At 52.4% G+C, this 11,966-nt stretch overlaps 1 protein-coding gene across 1 annotated transcript; it reads right to left on the reverse strand.

Moving 5' to 3' along the window:
- Positions 1–6,052: 6,052 nt before the first annotated feature.
- LOC137309352 (transforming growth factor beta-2 proprotein-like) lies at positions 6,053–9,627 on the reverse strand (the record flags this gene model as incomplete). The annotated part of the gene is made up of 3 exons (XM_067977604.1): positions 6,053–6,562; positions 7,861–8,014; positions 9,405–9,627. Coding segments are annotated over 3 exons (536 nt in total), but the record flags the coding sequence as incomplete, so codon positions are not given.
- Positions 9,628–11,966: the final 2,339 nt, after the last annotated feature.

The raw sequence follows: 11,966 nt of genomic DNA on the forward strand, positions 1-11,966 counted from the left end.
TGTGTGTGTGTTTTTGTGGGTGTGTTTTTGTGTGGGTCTGTGTGTGTTTTTGAGTGTGTGGGTGTTTTTGTGTGGTTGTGTGTGTTTTTGTGTGTATTTTTTGTGTGGGTGTGTGTGTGTTTGTGGGTGTGTGTGTTTTTGTGTGTGTGTGTTTTTGTGTGTATGTTTTTGTGTGGGTGTGTGTGTGTTTTTGTGTGGGTGTGTGTGTGTTTTTGTGTGTGTGTGTTTCTGTGTGTGTGTGTGTTTGTGTGTGGGTGTGTGTTTTTGTGTGTGGGTGTGTGTTTTTGTGTGTGTGTGTTTCTGTGTGTGTGTGTGTGTTTTTGTGTGTGGGGGTGTGTGTTTTTGTGTGTGTGGGTGTGTGTTTGTGTGTGTGTGTGTTTTTCTGTGTGTATTTTTGTGTCTGTGTGTGTGTGTTTTTCTGTGTGTGTGTGTTTTTGTGTGTGTATGTTTTTGTGTGTGTGTGTTTTTGTGGGTGTGTGGGTGTGTTTTTGTGTGGGGATGTGTGTGTGTGTTTATGTGTGTGTGTTTTTGTGTGGGTCTGTGTGTGTTTTTGAGTGTGTGTGTGTTTTTGTGTGGGTGTGTGTGTGTGTTTTTGTGTGTGTGGGTGTATGTGGGTGTGTGTGTGTTTGTGGGTGTGTGTGTTTTTGTGTGTGTTTTTTTGTGTGGGTGTGTGTGGGTTTTTGTGTGTGTGGGTTTTTGTGTGTATGTTTTTGTGTGTGTGTGGGTGTTTGTGTGTGTGTGTTTTTGTGTTTGTGTGTGTGCGTTTTTGTGTGTGGGTGTGTGTTTGTGTGTGTGTGTTTTTGTGTGTGTTTGTGTTTGTGTGTGGGTGTGTGTTTTTGTGTGTGGGTGTGTGTTTTTGTGTGGGTGTGTGTTTTTGTGTGTGTGTGTGTGTGTTTTTGTGTGTGTGTGTGTGTGTGTTTTTGTGTGTGGGTGTGGGTGTTTGTGTGTGTGTTTGTGTGTGGGTGTGTGTTTTTGTGTGTTTTTGTGTGTGTGGGTGTGTGTTTTTGTGTGTGTGGGTGTGTGTGTGTTTTTGTGTGTGGGTGTGTGTTTTTGTGTGTGTGTGTTTTTGTGTGTGTGTGGGTGTTTGTGTGTGTGTTTTTGTGTGTGTGTGTTTTTGTGTGTGTGTGGGTGTTTGTGTGTGTGTGGGTGTTTTTGTGTGTGTGTGTGTTTTTGTGTGTGTGTTTTTGTGTGTGTGTGGGTGTTTGTGTGTGTGTGGGTGTTTTTGTGTGTGGGGGTGTGATTTTGTGTGTGTGGGTGTGTGTTTTTGTGTGTGGGTGTGTGTTTTTGTGTGTGTTTTGTGTGTGTGTTTGTTTTTGTGTGTGTGGGTGTGTGTTTTTGTGTCTGTGTGTGTGTTTTTCTGTGTGTGTATTTTTGTGTGTGTGTGTTTTTGTGGGTGTGTTTTTGTGTGGGTCTGTGTGTGTTTTTGAGTGTGTGGGTGTTTTTGTGTGTGTGTGTGGGTGTTTTTGTGTGGTTGTGTGTGTTTTTGTGTGTATTTTTTGTGTGGGTGTGTGTGTGTTTGTGGGTGTGTGTGTTTGTGGGTGTCTGTGTGTTTTGTGTGTGTGTGTGTTTTTGTGTGTGTGTGTTTTTGTGTGTATGTTTTTTGTGTGTGTGGGTGTGTGTTTTTGTGTGTGTGGGTGTGTGTGTGTTTTTGTGTGTGGGTGTGTGTTTTTGTGTGTGTGTGGGTGTTTGTGTGTGGGTGTGTGTTTTTGTGTGTGGGTGTGTGTTTTTGTGTGTGTGTGTTTTTGTGTGTGTGTGGGTGTTTTTGTGTGTGGGTGTGTGTTTTTGTGTGTGGGTGTGTGTTTTTGTGTGTGTGGGCGTGTGTTTTTGAGTGTGGGTGTGTGTTTTTGTGTGTGTTTTGTGTGTGTGTTTGTTTTTGTGTGTGTGGGTGTGTGTTTTTGTGTGGGTGTGTGTTTTTGTGTCTGTGTGTGTGTTTTTCTGTGTGTGTGTGTTTTTGTGTGTGTGTGTTTTTGTGTGTGTGTGGGTGTTTGTGTGTGGGTGTGTGTTTTTGTGTGTGTGGGTGTGTGTTTTTGTGTGTGGGTGTGTGTTTTGTGTGTGTGTTTGTTTTTGTGTGTGTGGGTGTGTGTTTTTGTGTGGGTGTGTGTTTTTGTGTCTGTGTGTGTGTTTTTCTGTGTGTGTGTGTTTTTGTGTGTGTGTGTTTTTGTGGGTGTGTTTTTGTGTGGGTCTGTGTGTGTTTTTGAGTGTGTGGGTGTTTTTGTGTGTGTGTGTGGGTGTTTTTGTGTGGTTGTGTGTGTTTTTGTGTGTATTTTTTGTGTGGGTGTGTGTGTGTTTGTGGGTGTGTGTGTTTGTGGGTGTCTGTGTGTTTTGTGTGTGTGTGTGTGTTTTTGTGTGTGTGTGTTTTTGTGTGTGTGTGTTTTTGTGTGTGTGTGTTTTTGTGTGTGTGTGGGTGTTTTTGTGTGTGTGTGTTTTTGTGTGTATGTTTTTGTGTGTATGTTTTTGTGTTTGTGTGTGTGTTTTTGTGTGTGTGTGTTTTTGTGTGTGTGTGGGTGTTTTTGTGTTTGTGTGTGTGTTTTTGTGTGTGGGTGTTTTTGTGTGTGTGTGTTTTTGTGTGTGTGTTTTTGTGTGTGTGTGTGTTTTTGTGTGTGTGTGTGTTTTTGTGGGTGTGTGTTTTTGTGTGTGGATGTGTGTTTTTGTGTGGGTGTGTTTGTGTGGGTGTGTTTTTGTGTGGATGTGTGTTTTTGTGTGGGTGTGTGTTTTTGTGTATGGGTGTGTGTGTTTTTGTGTGGGTGTGTTTGTGTGGGTGTGTTTTTGTGTGGGTGTGTGTTTTTGTGTGGTTGTGTGTTTTTGTGTGTGTGTGTGTGTGTGTTTTTGTGTGGGTGTGTTTTTGTGTGTGTGTTTGTGTGTGGGTGTGTGTTTGTGTGTGTGTTTGTGTGTGGGTGTGTGTTTGTGTGTGTGTTTGTCTGTGGGTGTGTGTTTTTGTGTGTTTTTGTGTGTGTGGGTGTGTGTTTTTGTGTGTGTGGGTGTTTGTGTGTGTGTGGGTGTTTTTGTGTGTGGGTGTGTGTTTTTGTGTGTGGGTGTGTGTTTTTGTGTGTGTGGGTGTGTTTTTTTGTGTGTGGGTGTGTGTTTTTGTGTGTGTTTTGTGTGTGTGTTTGTTTTTGTGTGTGTGGGTGTGTGTTTTTGTGTGGGTGTGTGTTTTTGTGTCTGTGTGTGTGTTTTTCTGTGTGTGTGTGTTTTTGTGTGTGTGTGTTTTTGTGGGTGTGTTTTTGTGTGGGTCTGTGTGTGTTTTTGAGTGTGTGGGTGTTTTTGTGTGTGTGTGTGGGTGTTTTTGTGTGGTTGTGTGTGTTTTTGTGTGTATTTTTTGTGTGGGTGTGTGTGTTTTTGTGTGTGTGTGTGGGTGTTTTTGTGTGTGTGTGTTTTTGTGTGTGTGTGTTTTTGTGTGTGTGTGTTTTTGTGTGTGTGTGTGTGTTTTTGTGTGTGTGTGTGTTTTTGTGTGTGTGTGTGTTTTTGTGTGTGTGTGTGTTTTTGTGTGTGTGTGTTTGTGTGTGTTTGTGTGTGTGTGTGTGTGTTTTGTGTGTGTGTGTGTTTTTGTGGGTGTGTGTTTTTGTGTGTGGATGTGTGTTTTTGTGTGGGTGTGTTTTTGTGTGGGTGTGTGTTTTTGTGTGTGTGTGTGTGTGTTTGTGTGTGTGTGTTTTTGTGTGGATGTGTGTTTTTGTGTGGGTGTGTGTTTTTGTGTATGGGTGTGTGTTTTTGTGTGTGTGTGTGTGTGTGTGTGTGTTTTTGTGTGGGTGTGTTTTTGTGTGTGTGGGTGTATGTGGGTGTGTGTGTGTGTGTTTTGTGTGTGGGTGTGTGGGTGTATGTGTGTGTTTTGTGTGTGTGTGTGTTTTTGTGTGTGTGTGTTTTTGTGTGTGTGTGTTTGTGTGTGTGTGTGTGTGGGTGTATGTGTGTGTTTTGTGTGTGTGTGTTTTGTGTGTGTGTGTGTTTTGTGTGTGTGTGTGTTTTGTGTGTGTGTGTGTGTTTTGTGTGTGTGTGTGTGTTTTGTGTGTGTGTGTGTGGGTGTATGTGTGTGTTTTGTGTGTGTGTGTTTTGTGTGTGTGTGTGTGGGTGTGTGGGTGTATGTGTGTGTTTTGTGTGTGTGTGTGTTTTGTGTGTGTGTGTGTTTTGTGTGTGTGTGTGGGTGTATGTGTGTGTTTTGTGTGTGTGTGTGTGTTTTTGTGTGTGTGTGTTTTTGTGTGTGGGTGTGTTTTGTGTGTGTATGTGTGTGTTTTGTGTGTGTGTGTGTGGGTGTATGTGTGTGTTTTGTGTGTGTGTGTGTGTTTTTGTGTGTGTGTGTTTTGTGTGTGTGTGTGTGGGTGTTTTGTGTGTGTGTGTTTTGTGTGTGTGTGTTTTGTGTGTGGGTGTGTGGGTGTATGTGTGTGTTTTGTGTGTGTGTGTTTTGTGTGTGTGTGTTTTGTGTGTGTGTGTGTGTGTGTGGGTGTATGTGTGTGTTTTGTGTGTGTGTGTGTGTTTTTGTGTGTGTGTGTTTTTGTGTGGGTGTGTTTTGTGTGTGTATGTGTGTTTTGTGTGTGTGTGTGGGTGTATGTGTGTGTTTTGTGTGTGTGTGTGTGTGTTTGTGTGTGTGTGTGTGGGTGTATGTGTGTGTTTTGTGTGGTGTGTGTGTTTTTGTGTGTGTGTGTTTTTGTGTGGGTGTGTTTTGTGTGTGTGTGTGTGTGTGTGTGTTTTGTGTGTGTGTGTATGTGAGTGACTAATGGGTGTTTTCATTCTGGGGCACGGATGGTGTTTACAGAGGGAGGTCTCCACTCCTCTTGGCTGCAGCTCAGTCTCACCGACTTCAAAAGCTTTTGGGAAGAAAAATCTTGTTTTTGTGCCTGGTGGGTGCCGAGTCCACCTGTGCCGACTCTCCCTCGCTCATCGCCTCACCGAGTGTATGAGTGAGTGTGAGAGAGTGTGTGAGTGTGAGAGAGTGTGTGAGTGTGAGAGAGTGTGTGTGTGACAGTGTGTGAGAGTGTAGTGTCTTTGAGTGAGTGAGTTTGTGTAAGTGAGTGTGAGTGTGAGTGAGGGCCTGTGAGTGTGTCTGTGAGTGTGAGTGAGTGCCTGTGAGTGTGAGTGTGAGTGTGAGTTGGTTTCGGGCCTGGTGGGTTACTGTGCCCTCCTGTGCCGACTCTCCCTCGCTCGGCCAGCTGGAGAATCAGGATCACGCAGTTATCAAACGCGAAGGTGATTTGCGATATCTTTTGAGAGCCCGCTCTCTCTCCCTATTGCTCCTGAAGGAGGCCGCCGCTGGTATCTGGCCCCTGCTGCCCACGCGGGCCTGGGTGGTGGCTGTTCGACCATGGGGGGCCCGGCCTTCGATCTCGTCTTCACGCACAGAGCCCACGTGCACTCACTATTACTGGATAGCGGTCGGGAGCAGGAACTCCCGGCCAAATTCCCCACCAGGCCTAGTAATGGGCTAACTCTGGCCCTCCGCCCACTCTTGGAAGGAGAAGAAGGGGGAGTTCTCCCGCAGTCCTGGGCCAACAAACCCCCTGCAACCACTGGTTATCTCGTTTGCTGTCCGTTGGATCTCCTTGCGTGTGAATTGCCTGCTTGACGCTGTAAGGGCCACGCTGACGATCTCTGACGGTCCCCCTGTCGCTGTCCAGTTGCTCACATAATACGATAAAAACAGCCCCCCCCCACCGACGGGAGATCTGTGTTAAAAGCCAGGCGTACACCGCCTGTCGTTACCGCGGGAATCTGCTGTGGGATCTTGCTGTGCACAAAATGGCCGCTGCGTTTCTCTCCGGAAGGAAAACGGCCGCACTTTAAAGCGGGCGGAAATGCTTCGTGACGAACACGCCCTTGCTCACGAGCGAGAAACCAGAAGACCAGTGCGCGAGTGTAAATATACAGCTTTAATTGTCGGTATCTTTCAAACGTTTACAAACGACTTTAATTATACATGTAAAAAAAACACAACCGTTTAACACGCGCACACGCGCACACGCACACACACGCACGTAACAAAAATTAAAAGCAGACACTTGGAATTAAGAAACAGAGCGTGGAAAATGCCGCAAAGGCAGAGCAGGTCAGGTCGGTAACCGTAAGCGAGGAGGGACTCGGGGCCTACTATTCAGGCAAAGCCTGCCGTCTCCTCCGTTCAAAATGGAAGGTTAGCCCGGCTGCCAGCCTCCGGCGAGGCCCCTCACCCCCATTCCCGTCCCTTCCCGACTCTGCACCCCACCGCGGCAGGACAGTCAAAACTAGGGTGTTCCTCCCAGCTTACCGGGGCGTGAACGGGGTTTGACGTTGACCGACTGACCCCGGGGGGGCGGGGAGGGGGAGGGGTGGGGGGAGGGGGGAAAACGGAGACGCCCCCCAGCGTCGCCAGTTCGGGTCTCAGGCGGTCTCCCCGCTGCCATCCCCCCCCTCCCAACTTCTCCCGCCTCCCCGACCCATCACCTTATCTGCACTTACAAGACTGCACGACCATGTCGGAGAACTGTGCGACCTTTGGCCTCCGGCCCACAAAGTACATGACGGCCAAGGAGTCGAGCTCACTCGCCACGCAGCAGGGCGAGGCCGAGGCCTGTGGGTTACGAGAACTGTACAGGTTGAGAATCTGGCACAAGAAGAGGGAGGAAAGGACATCGGGTTAAAGGAGGAACTTGCATTTATACAGCGCCTTTCACCACCTCAGGACGGCCCAAAGCGCTTTTCGAAGTCTGGCGGCCAATTTGCGCACAGCAAGATCCCACAAACAGCAACGTGATGATGACCAGATCATCTGTTTTTAGGTGTCGGTTGAGGGATAAATATCGGCCCCAGGACCCCGGGGAGAACTCCCCCCGCCCGCCCGCCCGCCTGCTCTTCTTCCATTAGCGGCCGTGAGATCTTTTACGTCCGCCTGAGAGGGGCAGACGGGGCCCTCGGTTTAACGTCTCATCCGAAAGACGGCGCCTCCGACAGTGCGGCACTCCCTCGGTTACTGGAAACCGGGAGTGTCGGCCTGGGTTAAGTCCCTGGAGTGAGTCTCGAACCCACGACCTTCTGACTCGGAGCGGGGAGAGAGAGAGAAAGACCCACTGAGCCACGGCTGACGCCCAGAGAGCGGTCAGTGGGTGACTGTCCTGGTGACTGAGAAAGGCCCAGGTGGATTCAAAATTAACCAGAGTTCCCAACCCCGATCATCTATCCAGTGATTCGAGCCCCCCCACCCCACCCCAGCCGCTTGTGGACGTGGCGTGAGGAGAGGGATCGGGCTTGGCCGCGATGCCCCCCGTAGTGGAATAGCCCACACTCTCTGGGCCTCACGCACGTTCGAGAGTCGCAGATAATTAACCCGACACCCAGCCTGAGGCCGAGGGCCTAGCCGGTGGCCTGGTGCGCGACCGAGGCACGTATTTAGGGGGCAGGTGACAATCGAGGCACCACGATTCAGCTATTCACCCTTGAGAGGGTCGTCCAATTAGACAGCAAGTGAATGCAATGAAACCCCAGACCGGTCCAATTTTCCCCCCATCTGCCCTGAAAGCGCTGTCAGTGGTTATTCAACCATGGGTGGTGGTTATTCAACCATGGGGGGGGGGGGGGGGGGCGGGGGCACCATGGTCACTGGAGCTGATTCGTTGCTCCCATCCTAGCTCAAGGGGGTGCCGAGGCCAACATATCCCCCTCTCCCCCCCCCCTCAATTCCCCCCGAACTCATCGGCCTTGTGACCCGGGATGTTCCTGCACCATTTGGCTCAGTACCACACCGGGTGAGGGTGGGGGGGTGTGGCCATGGCATCCTGGGGTGGGGTGGGGGGAGACAGGTTAATTTTGCGCTGCATCCGGTTTCGGGCATCCCCATCCCCCCCCACGGCGTCCCCCGGCCGCGATGCCCTCCCTGGTCGAATAGCCAGCCCGCCGGGGCCTCACCTTGCCGTGCTGCACGTCCGAGCTCCACAGGTAAGGGCAGGGCCCCGCGCAGAAGTTGGCCTTGTAGCCCCTTGGCTCACGGATCCACTTCCATCCCAGGTCCCTGCGGAAGTCGACGTAGAGAGGGTGGAGACAGCATTCGTCCCGGAGGTTTCTGTCGGGGGGGGGGAGAGAGAGAGAGAGAGTGAAGTGCGTTTACTCCGCCATCCCGGGGGGGGAGTGAGGGCTCAGGGTCACCGATTCACCCCCGAAATCCCAAAACGGAAATTCAAAAGGAAAAGGTTCCAGTGAATTGTTGGCAGGAGCAGAGCCACTGCCAGAAATCCATCCCATTCCCCCCTCTCCCCCCCTCACTCCCCCCTCTCCCCATCCCATTCCCCACTCTCCCCCTCTCACTCCCCCCCTCCCCATCCCATTCCCCCCTCTCCCCCCCTCACTCCCCCCCTCCCCATCCCATTCCCCACTCTCCCCCCCTCACTCCCCCCCTCCCCATCCCATTCCCCACTCTCCCCCCCTCACTCCCCCCTCTCCCCATCCCATTCCCCACTCTCCCCCCCTCACTCCCCCCTCTCCCCATCCCATTCCCCACTCTCCCCCCCTCACTCCCCCGCTCCCCATCCCATTCCCCACTCTCCCCCCCTCACTCCCCCCTCTCCCCATCCCATTCCCCACTCTCCCCCCCTCACTCCCCCCTCTCCCCATCCCATTCCCCACTCTCCCCCCCTCACTCCCCCCTCTCCCCATCCCATTCCCCCCTCTCCCCATCCCACTCCCCTCACTCCCCATCCCACTCCCCCCTCTCCCCCTCTCACTCCCCCCCTCCCCCCTCTCTCCCCATCTCACTCCCCCCCACCTCTCCCCCCTCTCACTTCCCCTCTCCATCCTCTCCCCCATCTCACTCACTCCCCCTCTCACTCCCCCCTCTCCCCCCATCTCACTCACTCCCCCCTCTCACTCCGCCCTCTCCCCCCTCTCACTCCCCATCTCACTCACTCCCCATCTCACTCACTCCCCCCTCTCCCCCTCTCACTCCCCATCTCACTCACTCCCCCCTCTCACTCCCCATCTCACTCACTCCCCCCTCTCCCCCCTCTCACTCCCCATCTCACTCACTCCCCCCTCTCACTCTGCCCTCTCCCCCCTCTCACTCCCCATCTCACTCACTCCCCCATCTCACTCACTCCCCCTCTCCCCCCTCTCACTCCCCCCTCTCACTCTGCCCTCTCCCCCCTCTCACTCCCCATCTCACTCACTCCCCATCTCACTCACTCCCCCCTCTCCCCCCTCTCACTCCCCATCTCACTCACTCCCCCCTCTCACTCTGCCCTCTCCCCCCTCTCACTCCCCATCTCACTCACTCCCCCATCTCACTCACTCCCCCTCTCCCCCCTCTCACTCCCCCCTCTCACTCTGCCCTCTCCCCCCTCTCACTCCCCATCTCACTCACTCCCCATCTCACTCACTCCCCCCTCTCACTCCCCCCTCTCACTCCCCGGGTTTTCCCCCCGGGCCCCGTTTAACGGGGGATCCCACCGCCCGTTCACCTGGAGCAGACATCGTTGTTGTTGACGGCCCGTTTCCACCTCAGCCTGTTCCTGCGGGGGTCCTGCCGGTGAGAGGGCAGCAGAGTGAAGAGGAGGTGAGGGGTCCTCATTGCCGCCTGGAGCTGCATTCGGAGACGCTTGTATTCCTTGTAGGGGTCGTCATCGATACCTGGAAACAATTCAGAGCTGAGCGGCCGCAGCCTCGAGAATCGGCCCCAGGGACCTGGAGGGGCAACACCCCCCGGTGGATCGGGTGAGGGGGGGGGGCTCGAGAATCGGCCTGAGGGGCTGGGGGGGGGGGAGGGGGCAACACTGCTGGTCGACCAGGGGGGGAGGTTTTGGATTCAGGCAGTGTAGCCACGATGTGGGGAGACGGCCGACGAGGAGGTGGCCAGATATGGAGCTTTTCCCTCTCTCTCTTCCCTCTGAGCCAGAGTTTGTGGGTTCGAGCCCCCACTCCAAAGACTTGAGCCCCATAATCCAGGCCGACACTCCCCGGTGCCGGTACCGAGGGAGCGCCGCACTGTCGGAGGGTCAGTACCGAGGGAGCGCCGCACTGTCGGAGGGTCAGTACCGAGGGAGCGCCGCACTGTCGGAGGGTCAGTACCGAGGGAGCGCCGCACTGTCGGAGGGTCAGTACTGAGGGAGTGCTGCACTGTCGGAGGGTCAGTACTGAGGGAGCGCTGCACTGTCGGAGGGTCAGTACTGAGGGAGCGCCGCACTGTCGGAGGGTCAGTACTGAGGGAGCGCAGCACTGTCGGAGGGTCAGTACTGAGGGAGCGCCGCACTGTCGGAGGGTCAGTACTGAGGGAGCGCCGCACTGTCGGAGGGTCAGTACTGAGGGAGCGCCGCACTGTCGGAGGGTCAGTACTGAGGGAGCGCTGCACTGTCGGAGGGTCAGTACTGAGGGAGCGCTGCACTGTCGGAGGGTCAGTACCGAGGGAGCGCCGCACTGTCGGAGGGTCAGTACTGAGGGAGCGCCGCACTGTCGGAGGGTCAGTACTGAGGGAGCGCCGCACTGTCGGAGGGTCAGTACTGAGGGAGCGCCGCACTGTCGGAGGGTCAGTACTGAGGGAGCGCCGCACTGTCGGAGGGTCAGTACTGAGGGAGTGCCGCACTGTCGGAGGTGCCGTCTTTCGGATGAGACGTTAAACCGAGGCCCCGTCTGCCCCTCTCGGGTGGATGTAAAAGATCCCATGGCCACTATTGGAAGAAGAGCAGGGGGAGTTCTCCCCGGTGTCCTGGGGCCAATATTTATCCCTCAACCAACACCTCTTAAAATAAGTTATCGGGTCAGTGTCATTGTTGTGGGATCTTGCTGTGCGCGAATTGGCTTTCGTTTTTGCAAAAATAACAACAGTGAGGACACTTCAAAGTTATTCATTGGTCGATAGACGTTTCGGGACTTGCTGAGGATGTGATGAGGAGATTCACACAGGACTGCAAAGGGGACACTGTTTAAAGGGGACACTATTTAAAGGGGCCTGTTTTGGGGGACACTATTTAAAGGGGACACTGTTTTGGGGGACGTTATTTAAAGGGGACACTGTTTTGGGGGACACTATTTAAAGGGGACACTGTTTTGGGGACACTATTTAAAGGGGCATGTTTTGGGGGACGCTATTTAAAGGGGCCTGTTTTGGGGGACACTATTTAAAGGGGCCTGTTTTGGGGGACACTATTTAAAGGGGCCTGTTTTGGGGGACACTATTTAAAGGGGACACTGTTTTGGGGGAACACTATTTAAAGGGGCCTGTTTTGGGGGACACTATTTAAAGGGGCCTGTTTTGGGGGACACTATTTAAAGGGGACACTGTTTTGGGGGACACTATTTAAAGGGGCCTGTTTTGGGGGACACTATTTAAAGGGGACACTGTTTTGGGGGACGTTATTTAAAGGGGACACTGTTTTGGGGGACACTGTTTAAAGGGGACACTGTTTTGGGGGACACTATTTAAAGGGGACACTGTTTTGGGGGACACTATTTAAAGGGGACACTGTTTTGGGGGACACTATTTAAAGGGGACACTGTTTTGGGGGAAACTATTTAAAGGGGACACTGTTTTGGGGGACACTATTTAAAGGGGACACTGTTTTGGGGGACACTATTTAAAGGGGACACTGTTTTGGGGGACACTATTTAAAGGGGACACTGTTTTGGGGGACGCTATTTAAAGGGGACACTGTTTTGGGGGACGCTATTTAAAGGGGACACTGTTTTGGGGGACACTATTTAAAGGGGACACTGTTTTGGGGGACGCTATTTAAAGGGGACACTGTTTTGGGGGACGCTATTTAAAGGGGCCTGTTTTGGGGGACGCTATTTAAAGGGGCCAGTTTTGGGGGACGCTATTTAAAGGGGCCTGTTTTGGGGGACACTATTTAAAGGGGCCTGTTTTGGGGGACACTATTTAAAGGGGACACTGTTTTGGGGGACACTATTTAAAGGGGCCTGTTTTGGGGGACACTATTTAAAGGGGACACTGTTTTGGGGGACGTTATTTAAAGGGGACACTGTTTTGGGGGACACTGTTTAAAGGGGACACTGTTTTGGGGGACACT

The sequence above is a fragment of the Heptranchias perlo genome, unplaced genomic scaffold (assembly GCF_035084215.1).
Source record: "Heptranchias perlo isolate sHepPer1 unplaced genomic scaffold, sHepPer1.hap1 HAP1_SCAFFOLD_1625, whole genome shotgun sequence".
Lineage (NCBI taxonomy): Eukaryota > Metazoa > Chordata > Chondrichthyes > Hexanchiformes > Hexanchidae > Heptranchias > Heptranchias perlo.